General features: G+C 39.3%; 1 protein-coding gene across 1 annotated transcript in view; it reads left to right on the plus strand.

Moving 5' to 3' along the window:
* The window catches only part of LRMDA (leucine rich melanocyte differentiation associated), a 939,296-nt gene extending 927,818 nt beyond the window's left edge, over nucleotides 1-11,478 (plus strand). Inside the window, exon 7 of the mRNA XM_042459731.1 lies at nucleotides 10,392-11,478. Coding sequence (XP_042315665.1) covers nucleotides 10,392-10,471 — 80 coding nt within the window. The 3' untranslated portion in view covers nucleotides 10,472-11,478. The remainder of the gene's footprint in view (nucleotides 1-10,391) is intronic.
* Nucleotides 11,479-22,137: the final 10,659 nt, after the last annotated feature.

The following is a 22,137-nucleotide window of genomic DNA, read 5'->3' on the forward strand; positions in this document are numbered from 1 at the left end:
TGTTCATCATCTATATTTTGATAACACTGCACCCAGAGTGCACTCAGGTAGTAATAGTAATAAAATTTATTCGGTCTTTGATGTGAGGGCGATCTGGCTGAGACATCTGTCACCCCATTGATCGCCAGGGTTGATTCGGCTGATCTGGCTGGCTAGGCGGGTGTCCCCTTCCTCCCTCACCGCTCCATGTGCGTCCCTCCCGAAGCTGCACGCTCGGTGGAAGAGGACGACCATCCCAGATAGAAGGAGTGTACCGTTCTTCGGTCAAGGGCACTCAGGTACAAACTACCAAGTTTATATAAATATAAAAGAGCATAGGATACAGAATGAAAGACTATGGAACACAGTAGCATAAGTGGTATGAGTTTGAGCGGCAATCTTCCAATTTTACCCTATGACCAACCGGAGTTGTTTCAGTACCATATTGATCCCTGAGATGACACAGAAATAATTCAGGAGTGCTCCAAAGTTCCAGGTCTTCTGCAATAACATCCTTGTTTCTCCTAAAGGACAGCCAGATATTTATAAAGAATAGAATGTAGAGCAGGTCCTCATTTGTTGATTCTAAAATCTGAGAAGGAGGAAATAACTGGAATTGCTACTGGAAACAATCTGAAACAAGAGCATTTAGGTTTCTCAAGACTGAAACAGATCCCATGATTTGGAAATATACTGGTGACTAATTAAGTTTGGAAACTGAAAATATGTTGCTGCCAGTAATAAAGCAGTGTTATTTTATAACAGCGGAACTTTCCAAACATATTTCAAGGGTTGCTCTACAGAGTTTACATTATGCTAACCTAATCTGAAATTTAGGGTCAAAGTAAAAATCCAATTGACCCAACAACTGGACTTAAAGATGTAAGCCTAAATCCAATTGGTATCCTGAATCAGAGTAGAGGCATTGAATCAAAAATAGCTTGCTAAGTCTACACTTATATAAGCTGTATTGCTTCAGTGGGTCTGCTGCATTTGGAACTAGCAGTTGGGCTTAGGATAAAGTATACAGCATCCCATGTGATTCCTTCAGTCCAAAATAAGCATGGAAGAGCCAGTATAGATCAGGACCACAATGTTAAGAGAGGAGAGATTTAATCATTAGTTCTGCAGCCATAGTCCTCATCACTGAATGTGCTCTGTATACATCAATTAAACATAACAAAAACAACCACCACCAAGTTTTGGATGATTTCTTTTATACTTATTAAGCTTGTTTTGAATAGGTGTCTACTTTGGATAGCTTTTCCCTATTTCTGAAGTTATACAGAGGAGGCAACACAGTATCCTCAAGTACTAAGTACTCAGTATTCTTGAGTACTGGTTTCATGATACAGAGAGGAGGTACCTGCACTTACGTTTGAATAATATAAAAAAGTTCACATATTATCTTTTAATGTAGCCAGCCTTAGTGTGACATGGATGACAGTAGTCAAGCCTTTAGCTTCTGGCAGCCTGCATAGCACTCAAGGGTTGGATAACAACAACAAAGCCTGAATACCTGGCAGAACAACTGAAACGAGGAACAACCACTCCAGCCCACAGGTGCCATTGGATCATCCAAGAACATGCCCTTTTACCCCTCTTCTGACCCATATTTTATCTTGTTGAGGTGTTATAAGTGTTGTCTGTTTGAGATATAAGTACTTCAGTGTCCGTAATAGGTTTGAAAATATAGAAAATGGTACCAGGAGACCATCAGAGTTATACCTAATGATTTACGAGAAACTTGATCCACTGGCATGATCTCACATCTCACTAAATCAGTCATAACATCAGAGGTACATTTGCTTGCTCTTCTTCCAATGTGATATAAATCATCTTATGCCAGCAATGCTCCTCTACACTCTACATTGAGCAAACAGGACAGTCTCTATGGAGCAGGATTAATGGACACAAATCTGACATTAGAAATGGCAGTACCTAAAAGCCAGTTGCAGAACATTTCAACCTTCCTGGACAAACGGTGATTTTCCTGTAAATCAAACAGGGAAATTACAAAGGAAAGCGAGAAAGGAAAAACTGCTGGACTGAATTATATTCACAAATTCCAATCCATTAACAGAGGTATGAACAATGACAATGGCTTAATGGTGCACTACATATATAAATACAAGAGTCCTCACTATACACATAGAACAAAAGGAATCTTCTCAGAGAGAGTATTCAACCTTGGGAAACTGACTTTTTGTAAACAGATTTATTGTTTTCAGACATCAGCAATAACTGACCACTATAAAAACCTGAGTATATGTGATGTGTACCTTCAAGTCATTTCTGACTTACAGCAACCCTAAGAAGAACCTATCATGGGGCTTTCTTGGCAATATCTGTTCAGAGGGGGTTTGCCTTTACCTTTATCTGAGGCTGGAAGAGTATGACTTGCCATGGTTACTCAGTGGCTTGTGTCCTTCAGTATCCTGCCAACTGCATGAGACAGAAGGCTGTTTGATTTTGTGATATTACCAATAGAAAGTGAGTTGGGAAAGGACATTGGTTTTTTGTTTTTGTTTTTTGTCTGAAGCTGGGTTAGAATAATAAGTTTCCCTCAAAGTTTACAGACACATTTATCATATGCCTGGGGAAAATACATTGGCCTTGTACAGACAGGCCCAAATAAAGCTGCTTTGGGTTACTTTTGAGGTATGCTGTTTAAATGATACATGTGTCCTAAGAGTCTGGAAGCCGCGCCAAAGCCAAGCTTCAGTTCTAAGGACTGGAACATGGCTTTGGTATGGCATCTGAACTCTTAGGATGCATGCATCATTTAAACAGCATACCTCCAAAGTGACCCAAAGCAGCTTTATTTGGGCCTGTCTGTACGGGCCCTTTGTTTCTTTGGAAAGTGATAGAGCATGATGAAAGAGATACAAATAAAAGAGAAAGGGAAGAAGCACATTGTTGCATATACAAATGAATATAAGTGGCTCTTTAACTTGTGTACTTTGTAGAAAAAATATGTATTATTATGCATATTATTCTCTACCCAAAATCCACTAGCATGAGAGGGGAAATTTCCCAAAGAACTGCTTTCCAGATGATGGGTAGGATGAGAGAACCTCACCTGCAGAAATACTTACCGTATATACAGTACTCAACCATAAGTTGAGAAATGTATGCCCCAAAATTGACCCTAAAATTCTGGGTAGACTTATATATGGTTCAGTACACCAGTAGTGCTTAGAAAGGTCCTAAAGCAAGCAAGCAGGCAGGATGGCCCGATATCCATTTAACACCAATTCCATCCCCCTCCATTCCGTTTTGCAAGATCTTACTTCCTATGGAAAAAACTCCCCCTTTAAAACCATCTCTCCTGCAGTTTTGCAAGACCTTGCTTCCTATGGAAAAAAATCTCCATTTAAAACCATTTGCTTCTCTCTCCAGTCCATTTTGCAAGATCTTGCTTCCTATGGGGGGGAAAAACCCCTCTCCATTTTAAACCAGTTGCTTCTCTCTCCAGTGTGTTTTGCAAGACCTTGCTTCCTATGGGGGGGAAAACCCTCTCCATTTAAAAACACTTCCTTCTCTCTCCAGTCCATTTTGCAAGACTTTACAGCCGATGGAAACAACTCTCCATTTAAAACCATCTCTCCAGTCCGTTTTGCAAGACCTTGCTTCTTATGGAAACAAATTTCCATTTAAATCTACTTGCTTCTTTTCTCAATATGATGTTAAAACCTCTCCTCCAGCAGCTGGGAATCTGTAGGGAGAGGTTCAAAGAAGGAGCAGGGATGGAGTTTTCCATCCCTCTTTATAGCCCCCTATGTTTTATCCTCGACTTATCCATGGGTCATATCAAGATCCAGGATTTTGACCCTGAAACCTTCCTTCAAATAATACATAAGGTCGACTTGTACACAAGTATATACGGTATGTAGAGTATTATGTTTGATTCATATATCACTGGGTATAAACTAAATATCTGGGTTCTGAGTAACACACACACACTTTTTTAAAACACACACACACACTTTAGTATGCATACATGCATGGATATATTTATTTATGGGAATAATTGGCCCTCCCCCTTTGCACCCCAGCTCTGGAAGGTCTATCATAGTGGCATATTACAATGTAGTGTTCAAGTGAGACAGATCTCTCAGTGCATGCGAGCGATTGCAAGATTGTTACTTACCCAGTATAATTAGAACATCCATTCCGCAGAGGGAAAACATTTAAAAGATAAAGAGTGTATTTAAAAATGAATCTTCTCAATGCAATTTTTTCATAATTATAGTTTTAACAGCTTATGGTGATGGTGGAAGCGGCTACTTAAGAAAAATTAGGAGCCTCATTTGGGGGAAGATGATGCCTCAAGAGACCTCATGTTGTGATTCTTCAAGAGCCTGAACAGGGAGCTTGTTCTGAACAGAGCTCACTGCTATTGATGCATTGGGAATGTACTTGGCTTATTATGACCAGTGCTGGGTATTTTAATTAAAACTGCCACCTATGTCATTAAATGCAGGGGTCTCATTCTCTCTTTTCACATTTTCTGAGGATGCAACCAAAAGAACAAATTGCAGATGCACATAGCAGGATGGGTTAAGAGAGCTGGAAACAGAAGCGGTTGTTTTCTAAATCCACACATGATGTATCTGATCATCAAATGCTCTTACTGTAGCAGACAGCCCTCTATAATTTTCACAGTTTTCTGCAGCTACTAAATGTGTGTGCAGAGAGGTCGTGTGTGTATGCAGTGTGTATGTGTGTAAGAAGATGGGGGCAAGTCATTGTCACCTCATTTAAATTATAAGGGAGACTATTGTTTTACAAATAACCTTCATGATAAAAAAAATAAAGTCTCATGGTACTGTTTTCAACTATGCTTTTATCAGGCCCCTCTGAGGAGACGTGTGTGTATACAATCCACCCAGCAATCGAATCACAGCTGTGTGCCTTGGTAGGGACTCTCAGTGGAGACAACACTTCGCTAATTTAAACAATTGTAGGCTGCAGGAGTTCAAAAAAAAAATTCAGCTGACTTTAACTGTCACTAGCCCAAGCACCTTTATCCCCAGGCGAGCAGGAGCAGCTGGATTTCATTTCTTGCTGCCAGACTGTCCAACATCTTTGCTGAACATCCCAGGAACTGAGCGCCTTTACTTTAAGGATTTTATTCAAGGTGACAGCTCCTCACACTTTAGCGTTCAGATCACCTCAAGTATCTGAGATCTCAGTGAAAATGAGAGCACTTCTGCGGCAAACTCCAAATTTAGATTGACTGAGGTTATCCTTAGGCCTCTAGGACCCAACCTCCATGACAGAACAGGCCTGCCAGGAACTTTAAAACTACAGTAGAGTTTGTAATGATGTCTGGGGAGAAATCTTCTGCAGGAACCATGGAGAATACTATAAGTGATAGGAAAGGATGTCAGGTTTTGTTAGGGCTGGAGACAGTGTTAGAATATACGTGGCATAATATGGCACCGGTATCTCTGTCAGCATCTCTGTTTTCTGTCACCGCACACAATTCCAGGCCTGTCTGTAGCCCTGACAGTGTCTTTTCAGATCAGGTTATTGCCAGCCCAAAGACTCACTCAGCACACTGCCAGATAGCCCCCTTTGTTTGAAGTCTGCCCTTTTGTCATTAACGCACTTGATGTCTATTTAAAATCTGATGGTGAATGCAGTATCTGTTTTCCTGTCAAGAGATCATTGACAATATTAATACCTCATGTCCTTGCCTCATTTTCTAAGCGCTGACACCTAGCTGCGGTCTCCGGCATTCATCAAAGAGAACTCTCTCACCAGGATTTCCATAACCAGCCTCGGTCCCAATTGCTGAGAAACATGGCATCCCCTCACACAGGACTTTTATCAATGCTATCTGACAAAGGAGCCTGAGGAATGCTGTTAATAAAACAACAACAATAACAACAACAATTAATGCTAATAAAATATACATTTTGTGCTCTTTAAATACACAAGCCCATCCTGCCATATGAAAAAAGGATAATACAGTTTTCAAGCAAAACATTTTGCATGCATGCTGATTTCTAGATCTTTTGGGTCTGTATCACTGAAATATCTGCTCACCTATAGATATATATCATCCCATAAAAATACATCTGTATAAAAATCCATAATTAAATAGTATTTCAATGTATTTTCTCTCCAAATACATATTTCTAAACATCTTCTCTCTCTCTCTCTCTCTCAAAAACAAAAACACAAATTTTTAATGGAATGGTTTAGCACTAGACCAAGGGGTTGTCTATACAGGCTAAATAAAACAATCTCACTTTGTTTTTACAGTGAGCAGTCCAGATGATGCATGGTACATTTTGGGCTGATTCTGTATCTTTTCAATACCTCAGGGCTTTAATCCAGATCACAAAGAGTTGGGATTTATTCAGGATTTGAGCACAAAATCTAGATATCATGTGTCTATGTGGACTGTACTCCAAAGTGACATTGGTTTGGACCTGTGTGCAGGAGGAATTTGTGTTGGTTGGGTCTAGCAAACCTGGTGTGTGTCACCATGTTTTTCTATTTCAGTGTATGTTCAACCATGGAACTGAGGTACCCTCTCCTTCTTCTTCCCACATGCCAAAGTGTCACCTTTGTTTTTACATTCCCCCAATCCTCATTCTCCTCCCTTTCATACACTCTCCCCCTTAATTCACCCCCCCATCACATTATTTGCTTGCTCACTCATATAGAGATCTACAATATATGTATGGGGAGATAAGGAGAGGGAATGTGAGAGTTCTTTGCATGAGCAAGTGAATGAAAGATGGGGTGGAGGATCAGAGGGGAGAAGAAGGAATGTGCATGCTCCATGCATTGAAGTAAAAACAAATATGCCACAGTACTGATCAGGTAGGAGCACGACCAGAGGGGGAAGAGTAAAAACAGTAAAAACAAAGGTGATACTTGGGTGGAGGCAAAAAAGACAGGTAGCCCATTCTAACCTCTCACCATAGGTCTTGTGGTTAAACATTTTCATCAATAAAAGATAAGCCAAACACGGCTATTTGCTCTTTTTCATCATGAGTACATTGAAAATTCACACATTCACTGGAGCAACAAAGACGGAAAGGAATGGATGGAAAGTTGTCCAGTCAGAGTGAATTCAGTAGATTGGTACAGAAATAATAAGGGCTATTGACTGTTAGACTAATACATGCTGGAAAGGGGAAAAAACAAGTTTGCGAGGTGGAAATGTGTGGCTGGTGATAATCACTGTCTCTGTGAGTGTGTGGTGCCTACTGTGGAGTCACTACAGACCAGAAAAATGCAGGGAGAGGCCAACTTTTTTAGTCAATGTAGACAAACCTGTAGTCATCCTTGGAATAGATCCTCTGAAACCAATGGGATTGTGTTAGTCAGACTAATGGGCTGATGTCAATGGCACTGCTCTAAATTAAACTAAGACTGGGTCCAATTCATATTCTTTCAAAACATATATACTTTAAAGGATATTTTAGTAATCGTACATGTTGACTCAAAACAAAGCCCCACAACAAATAGTGAGGTTAACTTCCACTGAAGTACATCATCTGATATATTTTTTGATCCAAGCATTGTACCAGGATAATACTAAAATGCATGAGAATTTCATTTGGCCACCATATCCAAATGAACTGTATAAATCTCTGTCTCTTAGGCAATGTACATTTTAGAGGGCAGTATTTTCTAATTTCCTCCACTTCTATGAATGTTGGGATTATGTTCTTCTCTTTTAACAAAAACTAAACAGAATTTATATAAATTATAACATTTTAGTTCCACAGCAGAAAGTCTTGGTTGCTGCTCCCAAAGAGTGGAACTCCCACCCATGAAAAGTCAGATTGGCCTCCTCTATGCTGTCTTTCCACAGGCAGACAAATACATTTTTGTTTATCCAGGCCTTTGAGTATTAACTTTCCATTATAGAATTTGTTTTGATTGGGATGTATTGTATTTGTTGTTGAATTTTACATAAAATTTATTATATTTAACTATCCTATAAAAGCTATTTAAAATTAATGTTTTTAATACAATGGTTTGTTTCAATGGTTATAACAGTGTACAATATTTAGGAATTCATATTTTCTGAGGAAATACATTGAAAGGCATGCATGTAAATATCATTTTTATTTATAATGCAGAAGTAGGGTAAAATGGATTTATGAATTAGTAAATTGGAGCAGAAAGAGAATTATCAGATGATCCCTACTCTAGCTAATTATAGCTGTCAGTAGTATATAAATGGTGTGTAAATACAGTGTGTATGAAGATTTGGGCTAGGACTCACCCGTGAGTCAATCTTGACCCATGGCGACCCTATGGATGAGGTATCAGCATGACTCCCTGTCCTCCACTGCTCTGCTTAGGTCCTGTAAACTCATACCTGTGACCTCCTTAATAAAATACAACCATCTAGTGTTGTTAGATGTGTGTTCCTCTCCTGCTTCCCTTCACCTTTACTAGCATTATTGTTTTGTCCAATGAGTCGTGCCTTCTCATGATGTGTCCAAAGTATGACAGCATCAGTTTTGTCATCTTGGCTTCTAAGGAGATCTCTGGCTTGATCTGCTCTAGGACCCATTTGTTTGTCCTTTTGGCCATCCATGAGATCCTCAGCACTCTTCTCCAGCACCACATCTCCAATGAATTGATTTTCTTCTTCTCTGTTTTCTTAACTGCCCATCTGCTAGGGCTTTTACTGTTACCTAAATTCCAGTGTGTTTTTGGATGTTCTTGCTTGTAGGGAGCATACAAGGCTTTTGAAGGAAAAGAAAAAGATGCCTGGTATAAAACTTTACACATAGAATCATAGACTTGGAAGAGACCAGAAAGGTCATTGAGTCCAACCCCCTGCCAAGCAGGAACACCAATCAAATCCCAAACAGATGGCCATCCAGCCTCTGTTTAAAAACCCCAAGGACAAAAATTCCACCACTGTCAAACAACTCTGACTGTCAGGAAGTTTCACATGAGATTTAGGTGGAATCTCTTTTCCTGAAGTTTGAAACAATTTCTCCCTGTCCTAGCTTTTGGAGCTGTGGGAAACAAGCCTGTTCCCTTTTTGATATGACATCCCATCAAATATTTAAACCTGACTATCATGTCCCCTCTTAACCTTCTTTTCATCAGGCTAAACACTCCCAGCTCCCTAAGTCCCTCCTCATAGAGCATAGTTTCCAGACCTTTCACCATTTTGGTCACTTTTTCTGGATACATTATTGAACTGAGTTGCCCAGAACTGGACACAATATTCCAGCTGAAGTCTGACCAAAGCAGAATATAGTGGTAGTATCACTTCCCTGTATCTAGACACTATACCCCTGTTGAGGCAATCAAGAATCATGTTGGCTTTCTTGGCTGCCACATCACATTGCTGACTCATGTACAGTTTGTGGTCTACTAAGACTCCTACATCCCTTTTACATGAACTGTTATCTAGTCAGGTGTCTCCCATCCTATATCTGTGCATTTCATTTTTTTATTGTAATGCCTAAATTACATGTATTAAGGTGCGCACATGCACAAACATGAAAAGTACAATTTAGTTCCATCAAATGACCTGGAAATGTGCATGTATTCCTTATATTTTTCATGTTACACCTTATTCAAATGTTACTGCCTTTCTAGGAGGTCTAGCAAGATGGAAACACCAATGGGCTTGGTAATGTTATTTTAAAAAGATAATATGCTAGCCTTTACCTTTTAAACACCAGAAAGGATAGTCTTTACACATTAATTGTTACTCATAAATACTGAATAGTATCGCATATTTCCAACATGTTACTAATATGTTATTTTTTAAAATATAGATATAATAAATAACTTGAAATCCTCCCCATCCCATGACCCCAATATCATTTTGTTAGAATCATAGAGCTGGAAGAGACCACAAGGGCCATCCAGTCCAACCTCTTGCCATGCAGGAAATCTTAATCAAAGCATACCCAACAGATGGCCATCCAGCCTCTTCTTAAAGACCTCCAAGGAATGAAACTCTACTACACTCCAAGGGAGTGTGCTCCATTGTCCAACAGCCCTTACTGGAAGTTCCTCCTAATGTTGAGGTGGAAGCTTGCATCCATTGTAATGGTTCCTAGTCTCTGGAGCAGCATCCATTATTCTGGGTCCTAGTCTCTGGAGCAGCAGAAAACAAGCTTGCTCCCTCCTCAATATGGCATCCCTTTAAGTATTTAAACAGGGCCAACAGATCTCACAGCATTATAAGGGATAGTGTTGTTATTATTGTTGTTGTTATTGTTATTATTATTTTTAAAAAAGGCTCTTGTCCCACTTATTCAAAAGCAGCATGTCCCCTAATTTTTTATTTCATGTATATACTGACATAATATGCATTCCCAGACATACTCTCTCCTGCTCTGTTCTGCAATGTTCTACTGTTTAGACACATCTTACTAAATGCTGTTTCCCTTTTGTTGCAGGTGTTTTAGGGAAATGCCGGTATGTCTACTATGGGAAGCATTCCGAAGGCAACCGATTTATACGTGATGACCAGCTCTGAGGGAAACAGTGTCTCTGCAAAACATCCATGTAGGGACATTCAACACACACAGAGAGACACACACACTGCCTCCACATCTTTTCAAGGAAAAGCAAAAAAAAAAAAAAAAAAAAGGATGTGCAAACCAAAGTCCTCCAGTACCTTCTGCTGACTTTGCCCGACCTGTCAAAATCATCCTTCTGCTTTAGCTTGAGTAGTCACATAGAGATTGACATGATTGCCTCTAAGCAGGTCCCATCCACCAGTGTGACAGACAGCTGCAGCCAAGCACCAGGCCTGACAGGGAGAACACCATGATGGATTGCCTGGCCCAACTGCTGCTTGCAGAAGAGCAAAGGTCACACCTGGGGCCTCACTGAGCATGCTCAGCTGCTTTTAAGCTAAGCCACCCTCTTTATCTGGAGCTTGGCTGTTGAGTGAGAAAGCTCTATCTTTATCACATGTACAAAAACAAAAATGGCTATAGTCTGAGAATCTGAAAAAGCACCAGCTCCTTATCTGTCTCTATTTTTCTCAGGTTTTAAATGCTTAATGTGCAGACGGAAAGCGGATGTATTGCATGTAGAACAAGATGGTCTCTTTGCTTCTTTGTTGAAAAAATAATAATAAAGGCTTCAGAAATGTTGTTTAACTGTAGATGCTGGGGGAAGGTGTTACTTGATAAAATTCAGGGGTTTCTAGCTTCTCAGTTATTCGTTACTAGTTTCTTAGCAAGGATGGAATTTAGTAGTAGTAGTAGTGGTAGTAGCAGCAGCTGATAGCATTGTTGTTGTTGGGTGTTTTTCTTTTTGGCAGAGATTAGGTTTAGAAGCAATTGCAGAACATGGACTGAAGACAGGAGCTACAAGAGAGTTGTTGAGATAAATTAGTTTTTGGAAAGAGTTTAATTGCTCTCCTTATCAGGGAACACATTCACTTTTTTGTACGTTCTTAAGAGGCATTTATTATTAGCTATTCATCAGTATCCAAATGAAGCATGCCATCATCTGTTTTGCTTTTTAAAAGGGGGGGGGGGGAACTAACTAAAACCAGCCTCTTTTTAAAGCCATTTTAAAGGAGGGGTGGGGATTAGCTTCAGTTTTTATACTGGACCAGCTAGCTTCTTAAAAATAAAACTATTATTATTATTATTATTATTATTATTATTATTATTATTATTATTTACTTATATCTCACCTTTCTCCCAATATAGGAACTCACAGTGGTGAACAAGAAATTTAAAACCGTGCAGTTTAAAAACATTACAAAAGCATCCAAATGTATAAATATAACATTTAAAAAACTATTAAACTCTTTTAAAAGTTAAAATAGTTGTGGTTTAAAATGTAAAATGTATTAAAAACACCTCCCAAACCACAACTCTTGTAGGTTTGAAAGAGCCTGATGGCACAAAAAAGCCTGATGCCAACAGAAAGCGGCCTCTCTAGGAAGGGAATTCCAGAGCCTGGGAGCAGCCACTGAGAAGACAGAGAGAAGGGCCTCTGTAGAAGATCTCAACAGTCTGGTGGGTTCATAATGGGAGATACAGTCCTTCCAATAAACTGGCTGTATAGGATTTTATAGCTCCAAACTAGCATTTTAAATTGTGGCCAGAAACAAACTGGCAACCAATTGAGGTATTGCAGGGGTTGTGTGCTTCCTGTAGCCAGCTCCAGTTAACAACCTGGTTGCAGCTGCTTGGGCCAGCTGAAGTTTCTTAACACTTTTCAAAGGCAATCCCATGTAGAGTGCATTACAGTAATTGAAACGGGATGCAACCAAGGCATGTACCACACTCGCCAGATCTGACTTTTCCAGGAATGGGCACAGTTGGTGCAATAGTTTTAACCAAAACCACCTTTTTGCTGCATGTGTTGCTCCACCATATGCCGTCAGGTATATTTTAACCTGTTTTCTGTCAGATTCACTCTGAATCTTTCTCCCACCGTCACTCTCCTTCTTGTTCACTTCATTGCTGCCAGCTCCTTGGAGAACCAAGGAGATTGAATTCTTAAGTGATCATGTCTACAGCTCTGGTCATTTCTCCATTCCAGAGATCAACCAGGGCTTTGACAAGATCACCTGCCAAGCCAGCAGGAAACTCCCAAAGGGCCATCAGAAATCCATCTGAATCCTTAAGCCTCCTGGTGCAGACCATCTTAATGGGTTCCCCACCCCTCAGAGAGTCTGAGTTCCCATCAGTCTAAATCACACACTCAGAAAGGAGAGATGTGTTAGTGATGGGTGACTTCAACTATCCTGATATTTGCTGGAAGTCAGTCCTCAAGGTCTAGCAAATTCCTCACTTGCCTCAAAGAGAATTTCATTGTCCAAAAGGTGGAAGAGGCAACAAGGGGATCAGCTATTTTGGATCTGATCCGAACCAACAAGGATGACTTGGTTAATGGGGTGCAAGTGGTGGGATCCTTGGGTGGAAGTGACCATGTTCTCCTGGAGTTTGTTATACAACGGAAAGGAGAAGCCAGGTATAGTCAGACACGCATCCTAGACTTTAGGAGAATGGATTTCAGTAAACTTAGAGAAGTACTGAGGGTGTTCTCGTGGTCAGCAATAGTAAAAGAGAAGGGAGTTCAGGATGGATGGGAGTTTCTCAAAAGTGAGATACTGAAGGCACAATTTAAAACAGAAAAATGGGAGGTGCCTCAAGAAACCAGGATGGATGATTAATGAACTTTCAAATGAGCTAAGTTTTAAATGGAACATGTATAAGAAATGGAAAAAGGGAGAAATTACCAAAGAAGAATTCAAAGAAATACCAAGCATGTGTAGTGATAAAGTCAAAAAAGCTAAAGCACAGAATGAACTCAGGCTTGCTAGAGAGGTTAAGAACAATAAAAAGGGATTTTTGGATATGTCTGCAGCAAAACAAAGAATAAGGAAATGGTAGGGCCACTGCACCGAGAAGATGGCAAAATGCTAACAGAGAAAAGGCAGAATTACTTAACACCTTCTTTGCCTCAGTGTTCTCAGGAAAAGGGTGCTCCACCTGAGGAAAATGGAGCAAGGGACAAATGGAGCAAGGGACAAAATAGCGGAAATTCAGCACAGAATAAGTGAAGAGATAGTACAGGAATGCCTCGTTAATATAAATGAATATAAGTCTCCTGGACCAGATGAACTACATCCAAGAGTATTAAAAGAACTGGCAAATGTAATATCACAGCCATTGGCAATAATCTTTGAGAACTCCTGGAAAACAAGAGAAGTCCCAGCAGACTGGAGCAGGGCAAACGTTGTCCCCATTTTCAAAAAGGGGAAAAAGGATGATCCCAACAATGATCATCCAGTTAGTCTGACATCAATACCAGGAAAGATTCTAGAGCAGATCATTAAACAGAGAGTCTGTGAACATCTAGAAGGCAATCACATAATCACAAAAAGTCAACATGAGTTTCAGAGAAACATGTCATGCCAGACAAATCTTAACTCTTTCTTTGATAAAATTACCAGCTTGGTAGATGAAGGCAATGCTGTGGATATAGTATATCTTGATTTCAGTAAGGCCTTTGACAAGGTTCCCATGACATTCTTGCAAACAAGCTGGTAAAAGGTGGGCTAGACAAGGTAACTGTTACATGGATTTGCAATTGGTTGACTGGCCGAATCCAAAGGGTGCTCAACAATGGCTATTTTTCATCCTGGGGAGAAGTGACCAGTGGGGTCCCACAAGGCTCTGTCCTGGGCCCAGTGCTATTCAACATCTTTACCAATGACTTGGATGATAGAATTGGGGGCACAAGAAAGTGAGGAAGTCCGAAGTACAGCGGGCCCTCAGTATCCACGGGGATCCGTTTCGGTTCCCCACATGTATACCAAAATCTGTGGATGATCAACTCCCATTGTCCTCAATGGTGGCGCTGCCATGTGGTTGTTCCACTATTGGGGACAATAGCACAATGCCCCCCAACCTTCCCCGAAGCCTGGTTCACCACTCTTACTGAGAGGCTGGTGGAGGAGGAAGTGGCTTGATCTCCCTGCAGCCACCACTGCAATCACTGGCCACCTCACCTGGGGCCCCAAGAAGGAAGGAGGTGCCTGGAAGCCTCCCTCACCTTTAGAAAAGCATGGCAGGCTGGGTATGGTGCCGGTGCTGGTCCTCACTGTAGTGCCCTTGCGTTGCCTCACCTGGGTCAGCGGTCATGGTGAGGGAGGTGGCGGAGGTGGACTATGATGCCTTGTCCTGTGGCAGGAGGCCTTAGCAGCCCCCGGGGCAGGAGGAGAAGTATGAGTCCGAAGAGGAGGTGGAGGAGGAGGAGGCTGGGCATCAGCGCCTGTGAAGGAAGGGCAGCAGCATAGGCAGAGGAAGAGGAGGAGTATGGCCATCTGGGCCTCCAGCCCAAGCCACCACTTCCGGCTGCCAGAAGAGCAATGCTGCCCAAGTCCAAGCTCCCCACCCTGGGGGCACCACCATGCCTCTGCCACTGCTGCCTCTGCCAACATATTCAGACCATTCTTGCATTTTTCATATGTAGATATGACTGCCCATGTAGAAATGTATCTACAGAAGAATTTTATATAATCATTGATGTGATTCAAATTGCATTGCAGTAGATCAAAAAGTGGCAAAGAAATCAAATTTTAAAGAAATATTACCATACATGCTTGTCTATAAGTCTACCTCGTGTATAAGTCAAGGGCAAGTTTTGATGCCAAAATAATTGATTTTGTTATAACCCATAAATAAGTTAAAGATAAAACAGGTGCATGTAACAAAGGATGTGAAAGATGAAGCAAAAGAAAACAATGCCAAACAGCATCACTATTTTTCAACAGAGACATATAAAAGGCCATAGCATAGAGAGGGTCATGCTTCTTTTAGGTTTTCCCAGGATGGGCTATGCTCTCTCCTTTCATCAGTCTATTCAGAGAAGGTGATAGTTCCTATTTTGATATGAGTGAAGGTACAGTACCTATATTAACCTGTGAGTAAGTCAACCCAGGGTTTTTTAAGTCAATTTTTTTGACTAAAGTTTTTAGATTTATCCATGTGTATATACAGTAATTGGTTAACTAAACTCAGTTTTGATTGAGTTGGTAGTAATTAGAGGGCTAGGAAATTGTTATAACATTATTGTTTGCAAGAACATTTTATGGTAAAATCAAACCATTTTTCCAAAACAACTAGAAGCTACAAGCCATTCTCATTTATGTTTGACGGACTGCTTGGAAGTGTCAGTACATGTTTTGACCATGGCAGTGGAGTGCAAAGCAGAGGTGTCTGGAATAACCTTGTGTCACATTCAGTCTGGTTGGATATCTCTTCTTGAGCACATCAAGGGCTTTGTAACCCTGCCTCAAACAATCAAACTGCACTTACAAACTAACCACATGACTTTTGCATTTTCCCTCCATCTTTCCCCATTGGTATACTTTTTAAATGTCAAAACAATATGTATCACTGTCAGAAGTGCCTCGCTCCACTTCAGAGGCAAAACTATTTGGGGCATGAATTGTGGCCATACTTCAATATTATTATAGGCATAATTTGTTTTGAGGTTTGCTTTTTCCATTGCTGCATATAGCAAGTTTAATTATCATCCAGCTCTTCAGCTGGAAGAGCTAGCACACATATTTTGGGGGCTACAGCAAACTGCAAATCATTTTCTTTCTGTGGTTCTCCAGCTAAAGAACAATAACTTCACATGGAACATTAGGTATGTAAATTTTCACTTATTTTATTTTTATATTTATATTTTTAAATTTAAAAAAACCATACTAATAAGTTTTTGAAGTTTTTTTTTTAAATCAAAACACAAGCATTCCTGAAAAGAGAAAATTCATTACAGCAGGCCCTTGATATTCACTGGAGTTTTGTTGCAGGACCCCCCTGGATACCAAATCTGTGGATGTTCAAGCCCCACTATATTTAATGGGGTAGTAAAATGGTGTTCCTTGTGAAAAATGACAAATCAAGGTTTGCTTTTTGGATTATTTTAAAACACACACACACACACACACACACACACACATTTTCATACTGTGTATGGTTGAATCCATGGATGCAGAATTCATGGATACGGAGGGCTGACAGTATATAAAACAAAAGTGGGGGAGAACTGTTTGCTGTGGTGTAAATATTTTATTTCCATCAGGTGGAAACATAATTTTTATAAGCCATATTTTCAAACATATATACAGTGTTGCTCTCAACTGTATGTATACTGCTCTACAGGGAGCAAGGCATAAAATGTCACAGGCAGGCAGAGAAGGGCCATAGGTCAGGCAAAAAGTGAAGGACAGGCAAGAGAATAGGGGATAGAGTGAATTACGAGAGATGATTTGGCAGCCCTATGTCTGCTACTTGATTTGGCATAAAACAATAGCCAGTATAGGTCAAAGTGGAAGATGAGGAGTTGGAGTTTTTTTTCTAAGGCCAGCTATCAGAATTACCCTTTTTGTTCTCGGAAAGTGTGGACATCTTCCTTTTTTGCTTGGAGCCACTGACATTAAGTGGAGAGTCATGTCACTACTTTCCAGATGGCACTCTGAGTCTCTGAAGCCATGCACATGCTTGCCAACACAGATTCTTCAGTATTACTTGACCTGCTGAAGGAGACTGAATGCAAAACTGCAGAATTTGCCTTTCCGATTTTATAATATCCCCAAGTAGACATGTAATCTCTGAGCAGTTTTCTAACTATCTCTCTCCTATTATATGCAAACTAATAACCCAAGATTACAAGCTGTGATCTACATAGGCCCAGTGATTCTGCTTGACTTCAGTGCCAGTTTTCAGGAAAAAGTGTTTTGATGAAGATAGTTCTAATGTCCATGTGACTTATTTTATTGAGAAGTGTCTATTCTTGATCCAAAACACACTGCAGAGACAATCCAGTTTGGGACAGCTTTAACTGTCCTGGTTCAATGCTTGGGAATCCTGGGAATTGCAATTTATTGTGGCACCAGAGGTCTCTGATAGAGAAAGCTCACAAAACTAGGGTTCCCAGAATCCCCTAGTATTGAGTCAGGGCAATTAAGGCAGTCTGAAACTGAATTATTTCTGCAGTGTGTTTTGGACCACAGAGGGCATCTTTTCTTTGAAAGGCTGTCCAGTGAAGTCCATCTTAAAGTTAAAAGAACTGTGGAAGAGCAGGGAAATACCTGGACAGCAGATTGAGCAAGCACAAAGGTTGCTTGCTCACAATTTTCTTCAATATAGGGGGAAGGTTCATTTTAGTTTGAAGACACATACGGTTTCTAACTTTGCATACACAGAAATTAGCAAACACAATTTTTTAATGTCTCTGCCTTGTTTTTTCTTCTTCTGGTAATGAAATTTACCTTTGAGAGTGAAAATATCTGCTCTAAGTAGCCATACTACTTACAGCTTTAAACTTAAAGTTTGTTTTTTTAGTGAATATTAAAAGCGATATCATGTCTTCTTCTCTTTTTTGTCTAGTACCCATACTGCTTCCTTCTTTTCTATATCTTCTTAGTTCATTATTATTATTATTATTTTATTATTAAATATTACTTATGTTTTGATTGTTTTTAACTTCTTGTTTCTTCTACCATTTTTCATGACAGCTGGAAATATATCTTCATAATATTATAATACTATTCATATTGTTGATATTGTTATTTGTTTTTAATGTCCCTTGTTCTAATATATTTAATTAAACAATAATTCTAGGTATTGAATTGTATGGCCTTATTCTGCCATTTATTTCTCCACAATGTGGATGTATTCTTTTTCAATCATTCTCGTGTTCTCTGGATTTCCCATTAGTTATCTGTATTAATATATCTGTTTCATACATTTCATATAGTGTTAATATCCAATCTTCTAATTCACTTGTCTTCCATTTTTTTGCTATTACTAATCTTGCCGCTGTAATCATATATAACAACATCCTCCATTTTTTATTTTCCATTTGTTTATCCAAATGATTTAACATGTTTAATAGATATATTTCAGATTTTATAGAGTAGGCAATGTTTAATGTTTGTGTTTGTTATTAAATTACATATTTTCCTCAGAATTTTTAATTATTTTACATTGCCACCACATATGAAATAGTGTTCCTTTGTTTTGCTTACATCTCTAGCATTTTTCACTTGAGCTTTTCGTCATTTTTGCAACCATTTCAGGGGTCAAATACCATCTCAAATAAATTATATAAAATTTTCTTTTACTATATTACTGTTTGAAAAATTTAGATATTTTATCCAAACTCTCTCCCAGTCCTCTAGGCAGGTTATAGACCGCCGCTTATGAGGCGGTCTCCCGCCGGCGCCATTTGCTCCGTGAGGGAGCCGCAGCAGCCACATCACGCGGCTCCCACACGGAGCAAAAAAGAAGCTCCATTTTGGAGCTTCTTCTTGCGGTGCCTCTATGACGTCGCGAGGCGCCTGGGGTGGACTCGCGACGTCATAGACGCTGCGTGACGTCCAGACGCACAGCGTCTGATACGTAAAGATGGCGGCGCCCGTATGAACAGGGCGCTGCCGTCTTGTACGTATTCTATACGTACTAGGGTTGGGGGGTGCGGAAGCACCGCCTCTTCCTAACCCTAGTACGTATAGAATACGTACTAAATGGCAGTGTGTAACTCGCCCTAGTAAGATTGTATTACCTATATTTTGGGCCCATATTACCATATGAGATTGAATTACTTCTTCTTCCAAGTCCAGTTGTAATAAAATTTGATAATCACACTAATATTTTCTTTTTTCCCTTCTTTTCTTTCTTTTCTTTTTTTTTGGTTGTAGTATTTCATCAATTTCTCCTTCAGATAACTCAAAACCAACCAACTTTAAATCTTTTTTGAATCTCTCCATTAGTTGTCTATGTGGGAACCAGCTGCATTCTATTCTCTTTAACAAGTGTTCCTCTCTTGATCTTATTCACCATTGTCCATTAAAGGATGCATGGAATCCGAATTGAGCATTAAATCTTTCTAAATTTAATAATTTTCCATTTTGTAATTTTATTCAGTCCAAAATCCAATTTAGACTACTCACTTTAAAATATAATTTCAAATTAGGCAGCCCTAGTCCCCCTCTTTCTTTAGAATCAAACATGATTTTCCATTTTATTCTGAGTTTTCTCCCCACCCAAATAAACTTTGATAATTCCTTGTTCCAGTCTCTAAATGGTATTTCATTTGTTATTATTGGAATATTTTGAAAATAATATAGTATTTTAGGTAGGATCATCATTTTTATTGTTGCCACTCTTCCTAAAAATGATGCTCCTAATTTATTCCATTTTTCTTAGATCATTTTAAATTTTATTCCAGGTTTTTTGGTAGTTATTGCTAAATAACTCAGAATTTTTATTCATTACATTTATTCCTATATATTTTAACATTTTTAAATTTTTTTTTAATTTGATAGGTTTTCTATTTCTTTCTCTTCTTTTCTTCCTATATTTGGGAGATTATGGCTGTTTTATCTTTATTCACTTTGAATCCCAACCATTTCCTGAATTCTTTTAATATTTGGTCTAATTTCTCCAGACTCAATTCCGGATCTTCTAAAAAAAATAACAATGTCATCTGGAAAGGCTCTGGATTTATAGGTAAAGACTGTAATTGATGGGCTTTTTATTGAATCATCATTTCTTGTTTTTCTTAGTAAGATTTCAATTACAACCAAAAAGAGTAATGGAGACGAGGGGCAGCCCTGTGTAGTACACTTGTTTATTTTAAATATAGGAGATTTTTTTTCTGTTTATGATCATTTTTGCTGTTTGATCATTGTATATTGTTCTAATCAATTTGTAAAAAAATGCCTTACTCTCAAAACCTAAGTTTTAAATATAACAGTATTTTACTTTTGTGTCACTGTACCAGCTTCAAAATGACTCACCAGTTTTGAAAGGTATATGTGTATTATGACTCATTTTTTTTATTCCCCATGAACCAAATTACCCCAAAGTGAGACTACCAAGGTAGAAAATGCACCTATGGCCCATAAATAGGAGTTTAGTACAGCCTAGAGGCCTCTGAGCAGGGCACACCATCCCAGCCATGATCAGATGTTCCACTATAGCCTCAGAGAACTAAATCTAGAAGTAAGTTGAACAGCTAGAAGGATCCAATGAACATCTGAATATTCAGGGGGTGGGGAATGAAGCTTTAAAGGACCATCACACTTTTGATATAATCATCAGAAGCACCACAAAGCCGAGATATTTTCCTTTAACCAACATCCCTTTCAACTAGAGCATACATATTCATAAACAAACATACACAATTTGTTTTATTCATTGGGAAAGGTATTGCTTAATGTTTTAATCCGGGTTTGGAGACACATATCACACGACATTTTATAGATGAAAATCAATACATGTGGTCAAGCAACAGATGAGAGTGGTTAATATGGCAAAAGTTATGGACAAGCTAGGAGAGGCTGCAGCAATTTGCTGTTGCCTGAGCCTATTGAGAAGGACAAGATTCTGTCTCTCCTTTCCTCTGCTCCTGGTGTTTCTGTACTTTGAACTCTTGGTTTGCAGCAAATAAAGAGAAGGATGAAACAGATGGCCCTGAAGGACTGGGGCCCCGAAAACCACATACCATGGCTTCAATCCAGCCAGCTTCCACCCCAAATAGAAGCAGAAAAAGTCCACTTCTATTTGGGGTGAAAAAACCTGCCCCTTTGTTTCTAGAGATAGCTTTTCATCAGTTCTGGGGCAAGTGGCATCTGAATGCCATGACCCCAAGTTGCCCGGAAGCTGGTTGTCATGTAATCACCAGTGTAGCTTCCATGTGACTCAGGGGTGTGATGTGTCTAAATGCCACATCCCCAAGCCAGCTAGAACCTGCCTTTATAGGGCCATCTGTTTTGGCCCTGAGATAACTACCAAGGAGGGAAAGAGAATCTGGAATATTTTAAAAGCAGTTTTAAAAAGTGGGACAGCAGAGGATATATTAGGAATGTTCCTTGCAAACTGAGACAGTTGGACGCTATGAGATGACCAAGGCCACAGTTATTTACATGTGTGCCTTGCAATTCTATGTTTTTGTGAAAGCAACATACTGAGGTGTACCTATAAAACCAACATTCATTTCCAACATGTATGACACCCTCTTTGTTGTTTCCCATCTAGGGCTGTCATAATGTAGAACCTTGTCTTTCAAATCTGAGCATCCAATTTAAATATTATGCGAAATATTATAATTATGTATATTATCAATTTGCATTCTAGTGACCCAAATCCACCCCATTAGTAGTTGAATTTTTCTACCCCTATGTTTCAGTCATGGTACCATTTTTAAAAAAAATAATAGCAATTCTTCTGAAAGAACAAGTCTGATTATTTTTAAGTGCTAGACTTGAAACAGAGGGATTCAATTTCAAATAACTGTTCCTATAATTTACTATGTGACCTTGAATCATCACTATTTCTCAAGCAGAGTACCATACAGGAATCATGCAAAGTTGCCATCTATATTTTTGGTCAACTGGCAATAACAACAACAACAACAACAACAACAACATTTTGCCATGAAGAGGCATTTTATAATATTATTGTGTACTACAGTATTATACTACTACAGATTACATTATTATCACTGTGGTATTGTTTTATAGGACAGATTACTTAAATATATCTCAAGCCCCAGAGAGTGACTGCTTTCTGCTTCATGGTGGGGAGGCGAGGAGTGAAGATAACTCTTTGTTTCTCTGTGTGCCAACTTATCTGGCTCTTTATACCCTCC

The sequence above is a fragment of the Sceloporus undulatus genome, chromosome 3 (genome assembly GCF_019175285.1).
Source record: "Sceloporus undulatus isolate JIND9_A2432 ecotype Alabama chromosome 3, SceUnd_v1.1, whole genome shotgun sequence".
NCBI classification, from domain to species: domain Eukaryota; kingdom Metazoa; phylum Chordata; class Lepidosauria; order Squamata; family Phrynosomatidae; genus Sceloporus; species Sceloporus undulatus.